An 18,256-nucleotide genomic window follows, 5' to 3' on the forward strand; every position below is an offset into this window, starting at 1 on the left:
GCCATCCCCGATTCTCTAACCAATTCCCCTCTTAACCAAACATCTAGCTCAAATAATACCCATCCATCCCAAGATATCCCTTTCCTTACTTTATAGTCTCAGGAACTTGGATCATTATAATTTAAATGTTTTCCTCATAACTTTAACTCATAGGTTATCATGGTTCATTAAATATATGTCATCCGAGCTTAGCCATACAACCACTATTAACCCATATGGGATTTTTTAACTCTAAGCCCCCCAAGTTCTAGGAGTGACACCCTTTTCCAATTTAAAAGGTGAATAAGTTTCCAATCATTTAACTTGGATCAAAGGAACCTCTCTGGATCTTATCTAAACCATCAATAACGTTATTTGGGATTTTGAAGGAATTCATGGTGAATTGCATGCCCATACTAGTAGAGGAATTAATAAAAGTCAATTTACTTACAAGAGAAAGGGAATTTTGTTTCCGACGGAACTTTTAAGGATTTTAGCCAGAGGCAAATTTTTTTAATTTTGAGGCAAGCATTTGTAGAAATTGGCAAATATCAGACAATTGTCTGCAAATTGCAAGATAGGGATAATGGGGCTGCCATCGAAATTTTACACCCAATTAGCTTATCCCTAGAAACAAACCCTCTTTCTGGCCTTGATGGCAAAGCTTCAACACATAAAACAAAAATATATGGGGATAAAGGGTCTCCTTGTCTAATCCAAACAAGAGGAAAGAATTTTTTTAGTAGGGGTTTCATTAATAAGGATAGGGAATGAAGTATAACGAATACTTTCCATAACCCACAAAATCTACTTTTGATGGAACCTGAGTTTGGTAATAACTTTTTCAATAAAATCCCACTCAAGTCTATCGTAAGCCTTTTTTATACCAATTTTATAGGCCACAATTCCTTATTTGCCTTTCTTTTTTCCTCATGGAATGGAGAAACAAACTCACGGGTAATAAGAATATTATTTGTGATCTATCTATTCAACACAAAAGCATTATAGAATGGAGAAATGAGTCTGTCCAAATAAGGTTGAATCTAGTTTTCCAAAATCTTGGATATAATTTTATAGACAACACTGCATATTGTAATCAATAATAGATTTAATTTTTTTTAAATGAAGGTAATAAATGTTTTGTCAAGAGCCTTATTCATTTTCCTATAGTGGAAAAAGGCCTTAACAACTTTATAAACAGTATCACCAAGGCACCATGCGGCCTTGGTATTATAATCCTTTGCTCTTGTTTACTTGGAGGGCATAAACAAACATATTATACGCCAAGATTGATTAGTAGCTAAATTAATAATAAGAGCATGCACTAGCCTTTCATTCGACGAAATAATGTTAGCAGTACATTGGCTAGAATCCCATAAAATCCACAGGCTACCAGCAAAACCACCAAACTCAACAATATGAAAACCATCAAGAGGGAATGATCTAACAGTACCTATTTGCTCGATTAGGACCAACTTTGTTCTCGATAAGAAGACAAACACTAAGGCTGCATTTGGAGGCGATGTAAATTAAGAACAGATGTAAAATTTATTTCCGTTTGGTTTTATAGGAGTTTGGAAAGAGTGTGTAATTATTATTGATGTAAAATTCCAATGTAAAAACTACATCAATTTTATCAATGTAAAACTTTACACTCTTCCACCCATTGCTATTTTCAAAAAGCAATGGTCACTTTCATAATTTAGCATAAAATGATGATGTTTCACACTGATTCCAAACACAACCTAAGCTTTTGCATTTGAGCTAATTTCCTAACCTGGCACTGGAGATGGGAGCATGTCACTCCTCAAACATTCCAACTCATGAGCTTCATAGCCAAGCTTCTAGTTTGAAGGATCCATATTGTCCTTTAGATCGCCATATAGGTTTTCTTCATTCTGCACATTATTATTCAAGTAAAAAATCAAAAGGTTACTCATCTTATTATCCTACTATTCAGTACCTTCACTACCACCCCATTAATCCTCCACAGCCACATCCCCTTCACCATCTTCAACTACAAACTTACCATCCCCATCACTATAGTCATATTCAAGAAAAGTTTTTCTCCTTTTCAGCATCCTTCGATGGATTAGGGAAAGGCACAAACTTCTCCTACTGCCATCACCTACATCAAGAGAGTGGGTTCTGTTTCTAGTGGTTTTAGGAATCCATCATTGAGTTTGCATCATAGAATTAGAAGGTAAGATGGTGGCATGTCTTGCATTAAGGAATTTTGCAACATACAATCTGTAGGGTCTAGATTGCCTCTACGAATGCACTTGCATCTAGTTAGTGACCTTGGAATTGAAACCATTGCTTTTATTTTTTTTTTTTCAATCCTAGGCCAGTGGAGTGCTTGTCCCTCATCATCTTCTTATTCTCTCATCTTTTGGTGACTTTTGTTCACCCATCTTGCTTACTATGTTAAATCATCTTTGGGCAATTAAAAAATTTGTGCCCACGCCATCTGCAAGAGGTGTACAAAACATGAACGTTCTCGTAAAAGACTTTGATGTAGTCTTCGTGATTATTCAAAGTAAGAGATACTCTCAGGGTAAAAGGTTGGTTCAAATTAACTCTAATGCATACTCTAGGGAACATCACCTTCTCCATCTTTGACATGCTATTAATCTTAGTGATGGATTCGAGCTGAGCCGAACCGAATAGATAGTTATTCGAGCTCGGCTCGCCAAGGCAGTATGAGGCTTGAGTTGTTGGCTTGGCTCAAGAGCGATTTGAGAAAAATGTTTTATAAAAATAAAAATATATACATATATAAATATTTTTATTTGATATTTAAAATTTTAAGAATTATAATTAGTTATTATTTTCTATAATTTTATATATTATTATTATTATTATTATTGTATGTATGTATGTATGTATATATGTAACTATTCGAGTTCGGCTTGCGAGCCTCACAAGCCATGCTTTATTAGATTCGAGCTCGGCTCAATTAATAAATGAGCTTGTAAATTGGGCTCGAGCTCGAGTCGATTAATAAACGAGCTTATAAACTGGGCTTGAGCTTGGCTCGATTAACAAACGAGCCTATAAATTGGGGTAGAGCTCGATTGAAATCGAGCCGAGCCAAACTTGAGTAACTCGTGAAGAGCTCGGCTCGTGGCCAACCCTAGCTATCATCGAGTTAAATAATATTACCCACATCTTAGAGGAAGTCTAGGAAGTCTAACCCAAATAGCTATTTCATTTAGTTTTGTATTGAGAGGAAGTCTAGGAAGTCTAACCCAAATAGCTATTTCATTTAGTTTTGTATTGAGAGGAAGTCTAGGAAGTCTAACCCGAATAGCTACTTCATTTAGTTTTGTATTGAGAAGATTAAATCCAAGCTTACATTGCATAAAAAGCTATATTCTTACCATTAATAGCCTAGAGACCTTTGTCGAGCATTTTCTCATAGTCATCAGCATTAGCCGAAAAAAAGAGAATAGATAGAATTTGTTGTTGATCATCTAAGCTTCTGTTCTTCCTTTCAAATTAAAACTCCATTCCATGGCCTTATTAGTAACAGCCTTAAGAGGCTCAACATCCCTAAGGAATTTATCAAAGAGGCACGTAACCCACTTAGCTTCCATATTCTTTTTTCCTTTTAGTTTGTTCATATTAACTGCTCGACCAAAATTGGTAATGTTCATCTTTGTAGTATCTTTTACTCTCGAGACCTGACTTCTACCATATTCCTTTTGGAACTCGAGTAAAAGGGATCCCTTTGCTGCTTTGCTTGAATTTGCCCAACTTTTCTTGCAATTAGTTTACTATCCATCGTTGCATGAAAGCTAGATCTCCAGGAATAATGGGCAAACTCAGTATCTTTCAACCCAACCCCATCCCTTTAATAGGGTTAGTGACAGGAACCTGGGGCGCTCCTTGAGTTCCAATGCAAATTACTAATCGAGAAGTCCTTAAAACCAACATTCTTTTTTATTTTAATAGTTGGGTCATTATTTGCTTGAGGCATTGTCAAAATGCCAATCCCACCCAAAAGCTCCATGTGCTTGTTCCCAATGGCTTGAGAGAAAATGTTCATGCTATCCCCAACCTTACATTCCACAATTGTGTCTAATTTTCACTAACCAACTTAAAATCCATTAAAAATAAAAGTTTAATATAATTGATTAAATTTAATAATGATCAATAAAAAGAAAAATTAATGAAAATCTATTAATCTTAACTATAGTTTAATTAATTTAACAATCCTAGCTATGAACCTCCCGTGTATTTTGACCTTAGCAAAATTCTCCCATATTGTTTTGAAAATTTGTGCAAATACATTGCTTCAACATTCAAAATTCAAAATAGAAAATGTTGATGTAATGCATTAATTTATTTTAATACCAAAGTTACCCTTTACCAACTTCATTCAAATGTAAATTGACTAAAATACCTTGAAAAAAAAAAACTTCCTTTTACTTCACTTCAACCTTTTTACCTTACTTCATTCAAGAAGAGTAGAGAGATTTACTCTTTGAAGGTTGTGAGGCAAAATAAAATAGTAGAGAGTAAAGTTAAAACTTTAAATTGTGTATAGTAACGCCTTAACAATAATAAGGGTATTTTTTGTAACTTTAATGTTATTATTGAAAAGCTAACAAAAATGAGGTATTTGCATTTTAGAATTGTTCTATGAAGAGATTTTTTTTATAATTTTACCTAAAAACATAATACAACATTAATTACAAACGAATAAAATTTAAAAATTAATAAAAAATTAACATTAAGATGCAAAAGTAATACAAATATATCTAGAACATAAGAAATTAGAGACCCTCACTAAAGTGCAACTTGAAATGTGATCAAATAAACTAGATATAACAAAAATAAAAAAGCTTGAATTGAACTTCAATGAGCACCGTTTAATTGGAAATATCATAAAACCCCTTCCTCGTTTTTTTCTTAATAAGGAAATTGTCTAAAATTCACCATGAATTTTCAGCATTTCTCTTAAACTCACCACAACTTTTCAAAATGTCTAAAACTCACCATGTCAGTAAGTTTTTATTTTTCAAAACTTACCTTCCGTTAGTGCACTGTTAATGTTTCTTAATAGAATTGTCCACATCAGCATAAATAACAATTTTCATGACCAAATTACCCTTAGATGGCAAGCTAGAGGAAAAGGGTCTTTTTTAGTTTTCAATTCATGTTTTTTTTTTTGCATTTTTAGTGTTTTGTTACAATTTCCAATGTTTTTATAATTTATGTTTCTTTTACGTTTTTATATTTTCTACAATCTATAAATTTTCCTATATTTTTTGTTATTTATTTGCAATTTTTGTGTTTTTTATAATTTTTGGTGTTTCTTCTACAATTTTTATTTTCTGATTTTGTTTTTCAATTTCTATAGTTTCAATAATTTGAAAATATTTTTTTGTTTTCTTTGCATTTTTTATATTTTTTTGAAATTTCTGTGTTTTTATGTATTTTATATTTAAAAATATTTTTAAACTTTTTTTTCATATCTAATTATTAAAATATATAAATATATATATATATATATATTTTTTCTATGAAGATTAAAATGATAATATATTAACATCCATTAGTTTACTTAACATGAAATTAGTGATATGATAAATTTTAGACATTTTAAAAATTTGTGATAAATTTAAGAGAAATATTGAAAACTCAGTGAGTTTTAAACAATTTCCCTTCTTAATAAAATCTTGCATGCATCACGACTTCACGAGGGTACTCACTGATGAATTAATATATATTTTTTACCAAATTCCGTGTGTATATGGATGTTTATATTTGTGTGAATGTTTTAAGTAAAAGACAGCTGGGGTCGTGTCTCGGGCTCGGAATCCAATAAATTGCCATCCATATGCTCCATGGACCATGGTTTCATATCATCATATGCGCTGTCCACCCGGTAACAGGGTAACTTGGCTGGCTTCACATCTGCGCCCCAATGAACGCGCCCAAAAAACGTCCACAGCACATCTCAGCGTACATTGGGAAACATCTCCCCTACTTATCAATGGGAGATGTTCTCAATACACAGCTGGGATTAGCTGTGAGACGTTTTATGGGCGTGCTGTGTGAGGCGCAGATGTGAATTCAACTTGGCTGCCAAATGATCTGCTTTGTAATTTCAGGTCGATCCTACAAGTAGTGAATAACATCAACGCTCCCAGCGCAGCAGTCCGACATCTCCGTCATGCTGGATCGACAGAGGGAAGACTGGGTGACGTTTTTTTTGTTATCCACGTGGCATAAAAATATTGGTCGGGAGGACTTGTGGCCCTAATTGCTCCCCTCTCACCGGTCAATATAAATGTGGCCTTTCCCTCCAACACAAAACGACAAACCAGTGACAACTCAAGAAGTTGCTTGATTGCTTCCTGACAACTCAGAAACATGGCATCCATAGAGCATCCCACACTCTCATCATTTCAGCATGCCACGCCAGCATATTATCTGCCACATAAGCAGACAATAATTGTCCACTTCTGCAACCTCACACTCATAAACCATGTGAATCCTAACGTGGCTTCATCATATGACTATAATGCCCTTTTTAAATAAACTAAACTACGTTTTGTTTGGGTAATTTACACGCAGCCGCACTGTATCTGTACTGTGAAGGTAATGACACTTGGCCCATGAATTTTGTTTCTCGACAAAGACCCTAATGGATTCCAGCATTTTGCCCCAATCATTAGCATATTTTCAATTACTTTCATGAAATATCCTAGGGTTCCGCTACGGCTAGATTGTACAGAATTCTGATTTAAACGGCAGACCTATAACAATTCTAAATTATAAACAGCTCTACTTATAACACATATATTTGTGCGTGAATTGGCATCAATTTGAAACCGGCATTTATTTCACCTGTAAGATGGAGTTAAGAATTTTGAGAATGGATTGAACAATAAAAACCTCAAAAATTTACAGTGATCAATCAGGTGGTATTTGTCAAATTTAATAGAGTGTTCTGATTGGTATCTCTTTTGATATCATGTTTTTCTGGTATTATAATTTTTTCCAATATTAAACATTAAATTATCCATAAAACTCAATTTAGAAAGATTATAAATACAAATATGTATAATATAAATATATATAAAATAATATAAAATATAAAGTTTTACACTCTACATATTTGTATTCGTACTCTGAGATCATTGTCTTTTTTAACTTAATTATCCATAACTTTTTTCAATAGAGAACGATCAATTCATCAATGCCTCGACATGGATCTATGAGCGGAAGGCTGACTTCCTCTTATCAACCACCTTCTTAGCTTCTCTGAGTCTGAGGAGTACATACTTGAATCCGACCTCTAATGTATTGTTCACCATTGTTGCCCTGTGCCGTTTGATGACGCTTACAATACTTCACGGTGGAGTTGTCTTGGTTCCTTTTGATGCTCTCATGTCTATGGCCTCTTTGACTGCTTCCTTTGCTTTGCTGTTGCCCACATTTCAGCGACATTGATGATATTCTCTCAAATCTGGCATAGCGTTGCATGCATGTCCTCGGAGTGTGATGATGCCTCCACCAGCTGTTCAATCCAGACCTCCATGCCCATGGGAATTCTATTCACAGGATAATACAGCTGTAGATCGGGAACATCTCCTCATAAATGATAATATGTAAATATATGCCAGATGTTTTAGTTCTATGTGCGGGTAGGAGATCCAAAACACCCAGTTGCTTCTTTCTTTTCATCACCATTCAATTAAAAAATTGTAGCAGTGGCTCACGTTGAGTGAAGCTAAGCTTATAACCACCAAATACAAAGAAATCTGTTTTTCTTAAGGGCAAATTTCTTAAACTACCTTTATGATTTAGTTAATTGACTAATTCCATCTCTACTGTCTACATATTATCTTAAAATACCCTTATTGTTTCTAACAATTGGCATTGTCATTAAGCACTAACAAAAAAACAATTGGTATCGTCATTTCTCAAATTTTCAAAATAAAAACCCACTTGATGAAGATGGGTTTCACTAAAACCTACCTCAATCTCCCCCACGTTCCAACATTTCGGCCTCTCTCTCCTTCTCCCAACCCCTTGCTCTCATTCTTCTCATTTAAATCCTCCATTTCCATCTAAAATACCTCAACCAACCTGAAGGAAATTTTTGTGAGAGAGATCAAAATCACAGATTTTTAGCACTTATTTTCTTAATGACCACTATGTCAGTACCCAATGCTGGTCCCTTAGACATTTTTAGCACAAAGTGACCAATCCAATCTAATCAGATCTGACAGGATTCGATTTGAATTTGAATCCTATTGATAAGTTAGATCTTTGGATCAGATCTAATCTGACTTGTTTTCTTTAAAAAATAATAAATTATTAAAAGAAAAATAAAATATGCTAATTTAAATAAAGTAAAAATAAAAAATACAAGTATTTTTAATTATTTTCATCATATATATACATATATTTTTAAAAAATAAATAATATAACAAATTTATAAAAAATACAATATAAACAATATATTTATAAATAAATAAATAACATATATATATTATATTTATATTTATAAATATATAATATATATCAGACCGGATCTTCTCGGATGGGATTGGGGTGATCCAAACCCGATCCGATTTCTAACTAGATTCTATTGTATGACACATCTCGACCCAAATAAGGGTGATCTGAATTCAACCAAATAGGATTGGATCTCGGATTGAAACAGATCATGATCTGATCCATTTGCACCCCTAGGGGAGAGGGGGTTAATTCCATGCTTTCTAACTAAAGTGACTCTCATATGTGATGTTACAATTATTCTCTATATCATTAATAAAATAATTAGTGTCTATCACACTTGTTTTTGTTTATATGCTTAATATATAATATTATAGATGTGCCCACATTTTTTTCATTCTTTTTTATTATTCTATTTAAAAAATTATTATTTAAGTATACATCATGGGTTAACCAGTTTGGTCTGAAAGGTTGAACCACTAACCACCCCTAGATAGGTAAGTGGTTTCATTTCCCATTGGTTTTAAGTTCTATATTCTAAGTCCATCATAAATAAAATTATGTATTTTATCATACTAATATTTTTTTAATATGACAAATATATAATAATATAAATATGTCCAATATTTTCAATTTTTCTTTATTTTCTATTTTTTTGTATTTTTATATTCTTATGTTTGTATTATTTATTCATGACATCATGGAATTATCCATTTAACCCAAATGGTTGAACTACTTACCCACCACCTAGATGGAAAATATTATTTCATTTCTATGCTTATTTTATAAATATAAAATTTAATTCTACTAATAATTATTGTGTATGGATTTATTAGTGGAATTTAATGATGAGAAACATAAGTACAAATGTTTGATTCAATGAGAGAGAGAATGTGATTTATTTAATGCATTAAATGTGAGACTTAATGAAAGATAGTTGAATGTACTCAATAGCAATGTTTTAATTACATTTTTTGTCCTATTAATGAAGATGAACCAAATTCAAGATGAAGGATATTTTAGTGAAAAAAATTCCAGAAACCCAATATCTCATTCTTATATAGTACAAAGTGGCAAAGTATAGTTTGTCCGTTTTTATATGCAAATCATTTTTGAAAAGATATTGTACGAGTCATGGTCGAGTTGGATCCAGACGCCACGTGGCTGCCCAACCACCTTGGCCATGTTAGCACCATGCTGCCTCCACGGCCACGTCAGCGCCATGCCACCTTCGTGGCCCCCACCTTATCCCCTCAGCCACGACGACTCCATGTCATGCGGATAAGCATGACTATAAGAAAGCATATGGGGATATCTCCGTTGGGCATTAGGTCTTATTTCGAAAACCTTGGAGGCTAACGTCATCCCGACAGCCCCTAAAGTTTCATCCAACAAGGACACGGATCTTCGGCTATAAAAAGGTACCTCCTACTCAATGTAAGGGATCCAACTGTTAGCTCTCATATCGTTACTCTGCTCGGACTAGCATTGTTCTCCATCTGCTCGGCCCGATCACCTATTGCCTTCTATTGACTTGAGTGTCGGAGTACCTACCCGAGGATAACTCCTCGGGCCTCTGATCTCTCTCTTGATTGCAAATCTTGGAGCGCGACTTCATTCTTCCACCTCAGCTTCGCCCAGCTCGCAAGGATCATTTGACTGTGACCTCAATTCTTGCATCACCTATGCGCAAACATTGTGCAACCTTTCAAATTAACATCAGTTCCCTAAGGTTGTATTTGGTTTCGCATAAAACAAGAAGTTGAGGGAAAATTCTAAAGAGTTTCCCCTCAAATTTATATTCCTTTCTTATTTACTATTAAATCAGGCACAACCAATAGATTTTTCCAACCTTAAACCTTAAGTCTATGTTTGGTTTGATAGAAAGTAAGAGAGAGGAAATTAAGAACTTTCCCTCAAATTTCTCTTTCTTCCCAATTTTATGTCAAACCAAACACAACATAGACGCCCATGGCTTATATCATATGTAAGAAAGTTAAAACTCATTCTTAGAAATGGGTAATCTAGCCTTTAATTTCAAGTTCATTTAAAAATGGGCCTAGGCCCACGTACCATTTTTTTTTTCTGAATAACAGGCCCACATACAAAAGGTAAGCCCCATTTAGAGATGGGTCCCATTCCTAGCATAGAATATATGGTCCTGATTGTCCCATCAATTTGATTTCTGATCCAAGAAGAATTTACCCGTTAAAAATCCGTGGGACCAAGCATATATGCCACGTGTACTAAGATTATGCTTATAAATATTTAACTGGAATAATGAATTCCATTATGTTAATTCCTTTCTAATTGTATTTTTATCAATAGTCATAGAGGATGACCTGTGACCTTTATTATAATAAATGAAGCTGTGACCTCCAAAATCTAGATATTGAGATACGTCACACATTTGGCAATTAGCTCAATGAACCCCACCCAATTATCTTAATCTAAGGCCCCAGTGCATTTCATACAAGAAATTCGAGGCCCATTACAAGTTCAGCAAGGGTTAGGGCAGGCTGTGATGCATGATCTGACAGCACAGTCAATTGAATTTATTTCGGACAGCCATTCGATTAGATTGACCATCGATCAATGGTGGGGTCAGGGGTGGGTCTCAAATCCGTTTACCATCAATATCACAGATTTTTATTATTATTATTATTTTTTGATAAAGAATCTCACAGATATTTCCTAAAATAGTTCCAGTCAAATTTATTTTCATAAAAATACATGCATGGGTAGTACAGTAATTTGGGCCGTCACTTAATAAACCATATATGACGTCGGACCCACATGCCGACTGCCGAGCTTCCAATAGAATATCGCCACGTGCATAAAGAGTTTTTTGGCGGGAGCAGACTTTTGATACCACTCGGATGCTTCTCGTAGCCTGTCGGCAATCGATGTTTAGCTGTCCGTGAAAACCAGCTGCGCACTCGCCACGTGGGATTTTCTGATTGGTTGGAATAATCCCAATAATTTTCTATCACGTGAACTAGGCAACGCACGAGTATATATACAACCTAGAGAGAGACTGAGAGAGAGTGTGTGTGCGCGCGCTTACGAGAATCGATTTCGGAGAGAGAAAGTGTCGGCAACTGATGAAGCCGTAGAAATTATTTTTTGCCGGAAGAATCCAAGAAGAGTCGCCGGAAAACTCTATACTTGAGAGTGTCTCCGACGGCACTTCAGGCGGAAATTATGGAAAAGATTTTGAGACGAAAGAAGAGCTTTAATGGTAAATTGAGCGAGAGCCCAGCCACAACGACGTCGTCGTCGTCGACGTATAATGAGGAAGAAATCGAGTGGGAGATGCGACCCGGCGGAATGCTGGTGCAGAAGAGATGCGAGAAATCTGAAGTCTCCGCTCCGAGCTTACGGCTTCGGATCGCTTACGGCGCGTTCCGATACGATATCTCCATCAGCTCTCAAGCAACCTTCGGTACGATTACCGGATCAATTTCTTTTATTCTATTTTCTTTTCTTGAATTCTTTCGATTTTTTCTGGACTTGGCGGTGATTTTCTAAATTCGTAAGATTTACGTCCGACTGTTATTTATTCAATGTTTGAATTTCCCAAATTTCGTTGAAGGAGTTCAATCAGTTAAAAATAAGGAGATTTTTGGAAGTTTAGACAGAAATGCTTATGCTCCAAAAACGTACAGATTTACCAACCACTCGTATTTTCTCATTTGACCATAATGCCCTCTAAAAAACCGAACGTCACCACTAACACTTTCTTTTTTTTGCTGAAAATAATTAAGAACTGGAGGATAAAAAAGGTAATTTAGGCGTGCAATGTTTGAGGCTGGTTTTTGCTGTTTTCTGGGCAGGGGAACTGAAGAAGCTGCTATCGGCGGAGACGGGGCTGCAGCCGGGAGAGCAGAGGCTGATATTCCGGGGGAAGGAGAGGGAGAACGGAGACTATCTGGACATGTGTGGAGTGAAGGACAGATCGAAGGTGGTTTTGATCGAGGATCCGTCAAGCAGGGAGAAGAGATACATCGAGATGCGAAGGAACACGAAGATCCAGAGCATCCATAGAGCCATCTCCGACGTTTCCTTGGAAGTGGACAAGCTCGCAGACCAGGTACGTCCAAGTTACTGTTATTTCATATTTTATCGTTTTCTCTGTGACGATTGACGAATCACTCATCCTGCCCGACAGCCCGATTGTTCCTCCAAGGGTAAAACAGTCTTTCCCTGTCATGAGGGCTGTTTGGGAAGCCTAACACATCGAATCAATCAATTTATCTTTCTTCTTCGTGTCTTTCTTGGCTTCTTGCCTGAAATGAGGTGTCTTCATAAGAAGTGAATTCCAACCCATGTTTCCAAACATGCCTTAAAAAAGTTGGAGTGTGATATGTAGAATGGATGTAGACGATTCCTTGGTTCAACTCAAACCCTACCCTACAATGCAATAGATTATTTCTCTTTTTTTTATTAATACCAGACTTTCCCATGTGAAACTGCAGTTGTTGATTCTCTTCACAATTTCTTAATCTTGATTAGAAAAGAAGGGAGGGATTGAATGAGAAGAGTCTAGCTAGGGTGAGTTGTCACAAGACTGCAACATATGGCCTCTGGCCTCCTTAATTTGATCCTGTTACTCAAAAAGATTTCCACAACCACGCTAACAAGAATAAGGAGAAGAGCAGAAAAAAGTGTTAAGTAACAAGAGATTGGTGCTTTATATTCAGAATTAACAAATGAGTGGTGGGCCTCGTAGCATGTTTTTGTATAAAACAAGGAACTGAAGGAAGATATTGTAGTGGAGTAATTAAACCGAATTCCTTGCTTCTTGTCCTATATTTGTATAGTAAATTCTCTATAATGAATTGACTCACATTATTGTTCATGACGCTTCCCAGTGTACACACATGTATGTTACAGTTGCAGCCATTAATAATATTAGTTGGCTGGATCTGGTGAACAGAACATGGCCCCATTGAATTATTGGAATCATAATTGAGCCATGACTGCTTCACCACCTCTATCTGAGGCATCCCCAGATTCTCAACCACTTGTTTGCCTAATGGGTTCCTTTCTCTCAATAGGTTTCTGCTATTGAGAAATCTATTGCAAATGGGACGAAGGTGCCGGAAGTTCAGATCACAACTTTGATCGAGATGCTCATGAGACAGGCAATCAAGCTTGATAGCATTCCCACTGAAGGGGATGCTTCTGTCCAAAAGAATTTGCAGGTAATATATTATGCCCCTCAAACCTCTAAGTCTTCTTGTATTTGAGACCAAGGAAGCATAATCAGAATAGTGGGTTTGTGGTATAATTTCATACCCTTGTCAACTTGGTAAATTAGGGTGGTCCTGCTAACCCTGTTTTAGGAATCATTTTTAACCTTCTTCACAATCTTATGTGAAGATTTCATCAAGAAATCTGCCTTCCAGGTGTTTGTTATTTTGGTAAATGAACTGCCTGTTTGGAATTTGCTAATCCATGCTTCATGGAATTCTGCAGGGCAAGAGAGTGCAGAAGTGTGTTGAAACCTTGGATGTGCTCAAGATAAAAAACGCCAATATAAAGCCAGTTGTTGTGACTACCAAGTGGGAAACCTTTGATCCCCCAGCTACGACACATTGGGAATTCTTTGATTGATCTTCTTTCATTTTTACTCATTCATTCTTATGTAAAAGGACCCAAAAAGAAGCATCTCTCGTTGTACTTATAGCCGTTGATACCCTTGCCAAATAAGCCTAGTCTGCTTGATTGGTTGGAAACACAGAATTTTGCTGATCACACTTAGCCATGGCCTTTTTCCCTAGAACTCGTTGTAAACAATAAATTGCTGTCTCCTTTCTTTTCCATGTTCACTGCATTCAGAGAGAGAGAGAGAGAGGAAGGGGGGTTATTGTCGAATTACTTGTCAGATATAATCAATTATGAGTTGGTTCTAGGTCAATTATTTGCACTCTTCGTCCCAATGACAGCTTTAAGTCATAACTAATTGATCAATCAAAACAAAAATCGGGCCGGCTGGAATCAAACTACTTTCGCTGTACCTGTTTTGGAGTTCCTGAATGGTTCGTTAAAGTCAATCAGAAAATACAAACAACAGCACTAAAGCAAATCATACGCTATTAAACACGCAACAGGACTCCGCACGACCAAGGGCACTCGGCCTCGAAGAGGCCCCGAAGCTCGGCCTCGGCCTCGGCCTAACTACCTTGGCAGGGATGAGGAACAAGCTAGGAGAGTTGAGGCATTCGTCTCTCTTTCCCTCTCGCTAAGGAAATGGGCCTCATGTACTCGGCGACGAAGTTCAACTTCGGCCTGGTTCACTTGAGTTCTTGAACGAGTAGTTTAGTGAGCGAATAATTTTTGCAATTTGCAGCCTCTCGGAAGGAGACATCGCCCTACGCACATAAAAAGGGAAAAAAAAAAGAATGCAAACACAAAAAGGCACAAGATACGCAAAAATTATATTTTAGGATGACCTTCAGATCTTGGCGTTTCCTTCGGCTAGCACAGGCTACTCCCCCGATAAGTTGACCCTCTGGCGGGTACACCTCCCCGGCTTGAAGCCTCATCATCTCAGACGTCTACAGTCCGTCGATGCTCAACACGCCTCGACGACCTCCTCGGTGCCTCTTGCCAGCCTTGCGCCCCTCCTCGGCCAGAGGTTTCTCCTCATCGGATTAGAGCCTCATCACCCCGAATGCTTGCAGCCTCCTGTCCGCCGCCCTCAACACGCCCTTCAAAGTCTTTACTATCTCCTTCTTGGCCGTGGGCTCAACCTCAAGAGCCTTCCTTAGCTCCCGTTCCTCGCACATGGTCGAAACGATCGACCCCCAGCCACTTCTGCCTCGATTGGTGTAGTAGAAAGGCAAGAACAAAAAACTTCTCTAAATAAGAGAGCAAGTACTCATCTTAGTCATCCTTACAGACATTATGGCCGAGGTGCCCTCCCGGCTGAAGTGCCCTCCCAGTTGAGGTGCCCTCCTAGTCGAAGTGCCCTCTTGCCTGGTGCCTCCCCTCCTTGAAGCCCGTTTCCCAAGTTGCCCCTCGCTTGTCGTCTCCTTCAGTGGCTTATGGCTGAGGTGCCCTCCTGGGCAAGGTGCTTTCTTGCCCAACGCCTCCCCTCCTCGAAGCCCATTTCTTGGATTGGTCCTCGCCTGGTGTCTCCTTCAGCGACTCCTAGTTGAGGTGCCCTCTCACCCGATGCCTCCCCTCCTCGAAACCCGTTTCCCAGACTGGTCCTGGCCGAACACCCTCCTCAATGACTTGGCCTTCTTGAAGTAGTAAGCCCTCGGCGTTCAGCGACATCCTTGCAAAAGTGTGACAAGCAAGTAGGTGCTAATGAACAAGAAAGTAAGTTGATGTGTTAAGCCGATAGTAGGATCCTCCCACCAAGGTGAGCAGAGCCGAGGCCATCTCATTCCAAAGCTTCCTCCTCCATTAGGAGCTCGGCCTGGATCTTCCCCAATCCGGCCTAAATGACCAGCCCCCAATACCAGACGTAAAGAAATACTCCATTCATCTCATTCACGGACAGTACCCGACACAACTTGTCTCGTGCATGGCCACGGCATGACCACCCAACGTGCGTACCTTGCACGATGGTGACCGGCTAGGGCCGACGCTTGACCAATACACTGACTTGTTAGCTCGTTCGTGAAGCACGTGACTGGGGGGCACATGTGCCTCATACTCGCACAAGACATGGTACTGAGCTCTTTGAAGCTGAGGTTAATGCCTTCGTTTCTCGGCCCTCCATGGCCCTCTCAAAAGGCAGAATCAACGGAGTAACTACTACTAAGACAACGAAAGCCCCCTAAAATCGAGGACAATGTCCACACGCTCACAAACCGGGCTACCTCTGACGAAGCTTAAGCCAGAGCCAACGTCTCCACACTCCCGAAATGGGCTATCTTAGAACCTCCAAAGCCAAAGTTGAGATCCTCGTCAAGGAAAGCCACTTAGTGCCTACCAGCAAGGATGACACTCTCTTCGGCTGAAGCCAAGGTCCTTAGCTAAGACCTCCACCACGACCTCAAGAGTGGGGGGCAATTGATGTAGGCGCACACAAGCCAAACCTATGGCACGCACACATGTGGCAGACAAAGACGCGCATGACGGACCCAATGAGGGCGCACGTAGAGCAGAGGTTGGCGTGCAGCTCAGAACCAATGACACAAGTGCACGCAGCGACCCCATATGGTCGTGCCCCTCAAGGGCGGACCGCATCTTGGTTCTTTGCACCTGCCTACCTCTAGGTGACCTCAAATATAAATAGGGGGCAACCCCCTCAAGGTAAACATCTGGAACCAAGAACTTGCATTGAGTACTCATAACTTCGTTTGTGGCCTCGTTTGAGTGTTCCCACCTCAGGCCTCGTCCACCTCATGTTGTGCCCATACTAACTTGACCATCAGAGTCTTCGCCTCGAGTACCAACCCGGGGCCTTTGTCGTTCTCCCTCCTTTGCTCCTTGCAGGACCAACTTACCAGTCTTCGGCCACTCCAGGCCTTGGACTACTTGACCACGCCTTGGCTCAGAAGCGAATTGACAGTGTTGCCCTCGGCCCAACAAGCAATAGTCGCCTTTGTTGAAGATTGTTCATCGGAGATAGAGGATGCCTACTAATATCCCTTGCCGCTGATTGACGTTGTGGTAGGTGTATGTATGATTGAGAACAAAGAGATTTGAAGGTTGAAGAGTGAAGACTTCAAGTTTGAAAACTTGGAATAGAGCTTTGGGTTAGAGAAAATGCCAAATGGGGGAAAAGTCGAGTTAAATAATAAAAATATTTATATATTTTTATTATATAAAGCAAAGTTGAGTCAAGTTTTCTTGACAAATCATGAGCTTTAATATCAATAATTTTTATCTAAAGTAATTAAAAACACAAAAATAATGCATGCATAGGTCATATTTAGTTTGGTTTAGTCCAATTATGAATGTCGCATTGCTCTCAAAGGTGTAATTTGGACAAATTGGATTAGATTGACGATAAACCCAAGCCTAATCCAAAGTTTAACTTTGAGTTTGGGTTTAGATTAATTTAATTATAACTAAGAAGGTTAATCTATAAATTAATTCAATTATGACTATAACCTAATTTTAATTTAGTAATATTTAAATAGTCTTTACAAAAGAATTACATTTAATCACCAATAAAGTAAAATAAATAAAACAAAACATTAATAGGTAATATGGAAAAATAATTATTTTTATTATAGAATTAGTAGTAATTAATCCAAATTACTAAAATATTTTGATAGTAATTTACTAAAATAAAGATAAATTATTTTAAACAATATTTATTTCCTTCCTTATTACCATTATCATTTTTTATTATTTCACTTTCCCTTAACAAATTCCATGCATCAAGTCCATAATAGATATAATTGTGTAGATCCATACTTGTAATATTCTTCTATGGCGGATAGACCTGTTCATGGGCTGGGCCGGGCTTTCACTAATTATTAATAAAATTTAATAAAGCCCGAACCCGAGCCCGACCCGACCATTGGGCCTATAATTGGAGCTTTAGCCTGACCCTCATAAAAGCCCAAAGCCCAAAGCCCAACCTATTGTTCTCAAATTGCAGCTTTTTTTTTTTTTTAATTGTTTCCAAAATTTCTGAAGTTTTGATTTGATCTGAAGGATTTTTGAAGTTTTCTTTAAGACCAATGATGTGGTGGACTTGGATGTTTGGGTGGAGGAGGTGGAAGGGGTAACAAGTATGTGTGATCGAGTGAGAAGACTAGAGAAGTTTAAAGGTTGAAGAAAGAAAGTGTGAATATGGAATGAAAGAGAGAGAAAAGGCCAAAAG

At 37.8% G+C, this 18,256-nt stretch overlaps 1 protein-coding gene across 1 annotated transcript; it reads left to right on the top strand.

Moving 5' to 3' along the window:
• The first annotated feature begins 11,464 nt into the window (after positions 1 to 11,464).
• Positions 11,465 to 14,380, top strand: LOC148862187 (BAG family molecular chaperone regulator 2-like). Its single transcript, XM_088984290.1, has 4 exons — positions 11,465 to 11,902; positions 12,294 to 12,550; positions 13,518 to 13,664; positions 13,939 to 14,380. Exons 1-4 carry the CDS (start codon positions 11,662 to 11,664, stop codon positions 14,074 to 14,076), a joined length of 783 nt encoding a protein of 260 aa, XP_088840416.1. The 5' UTR covers positions 11,465 to 11,661; the 3' UTR covers positions 14,077 to 14,380.
• The last annotated feature ends 3,876 nt before the right edge of the window (positions 14,381 to 18,256 follow it).

The sequence above is a fragment of the Nelumbo lutea genome, chromosome 4, assembly GCF_056320005.1.
Source record: "Nelumbo lutea isolate HS-2025 chromosome 4, American lotus-T2T, whole genome shotgun sequence".
NCBI classification, from domain to species: Eukaryota; Viridiplantae; Streptophyta; class Magnoliopsida; order Proteales; family Nelumbonaceae; genus Nelumbo; species Nelumbo lutea.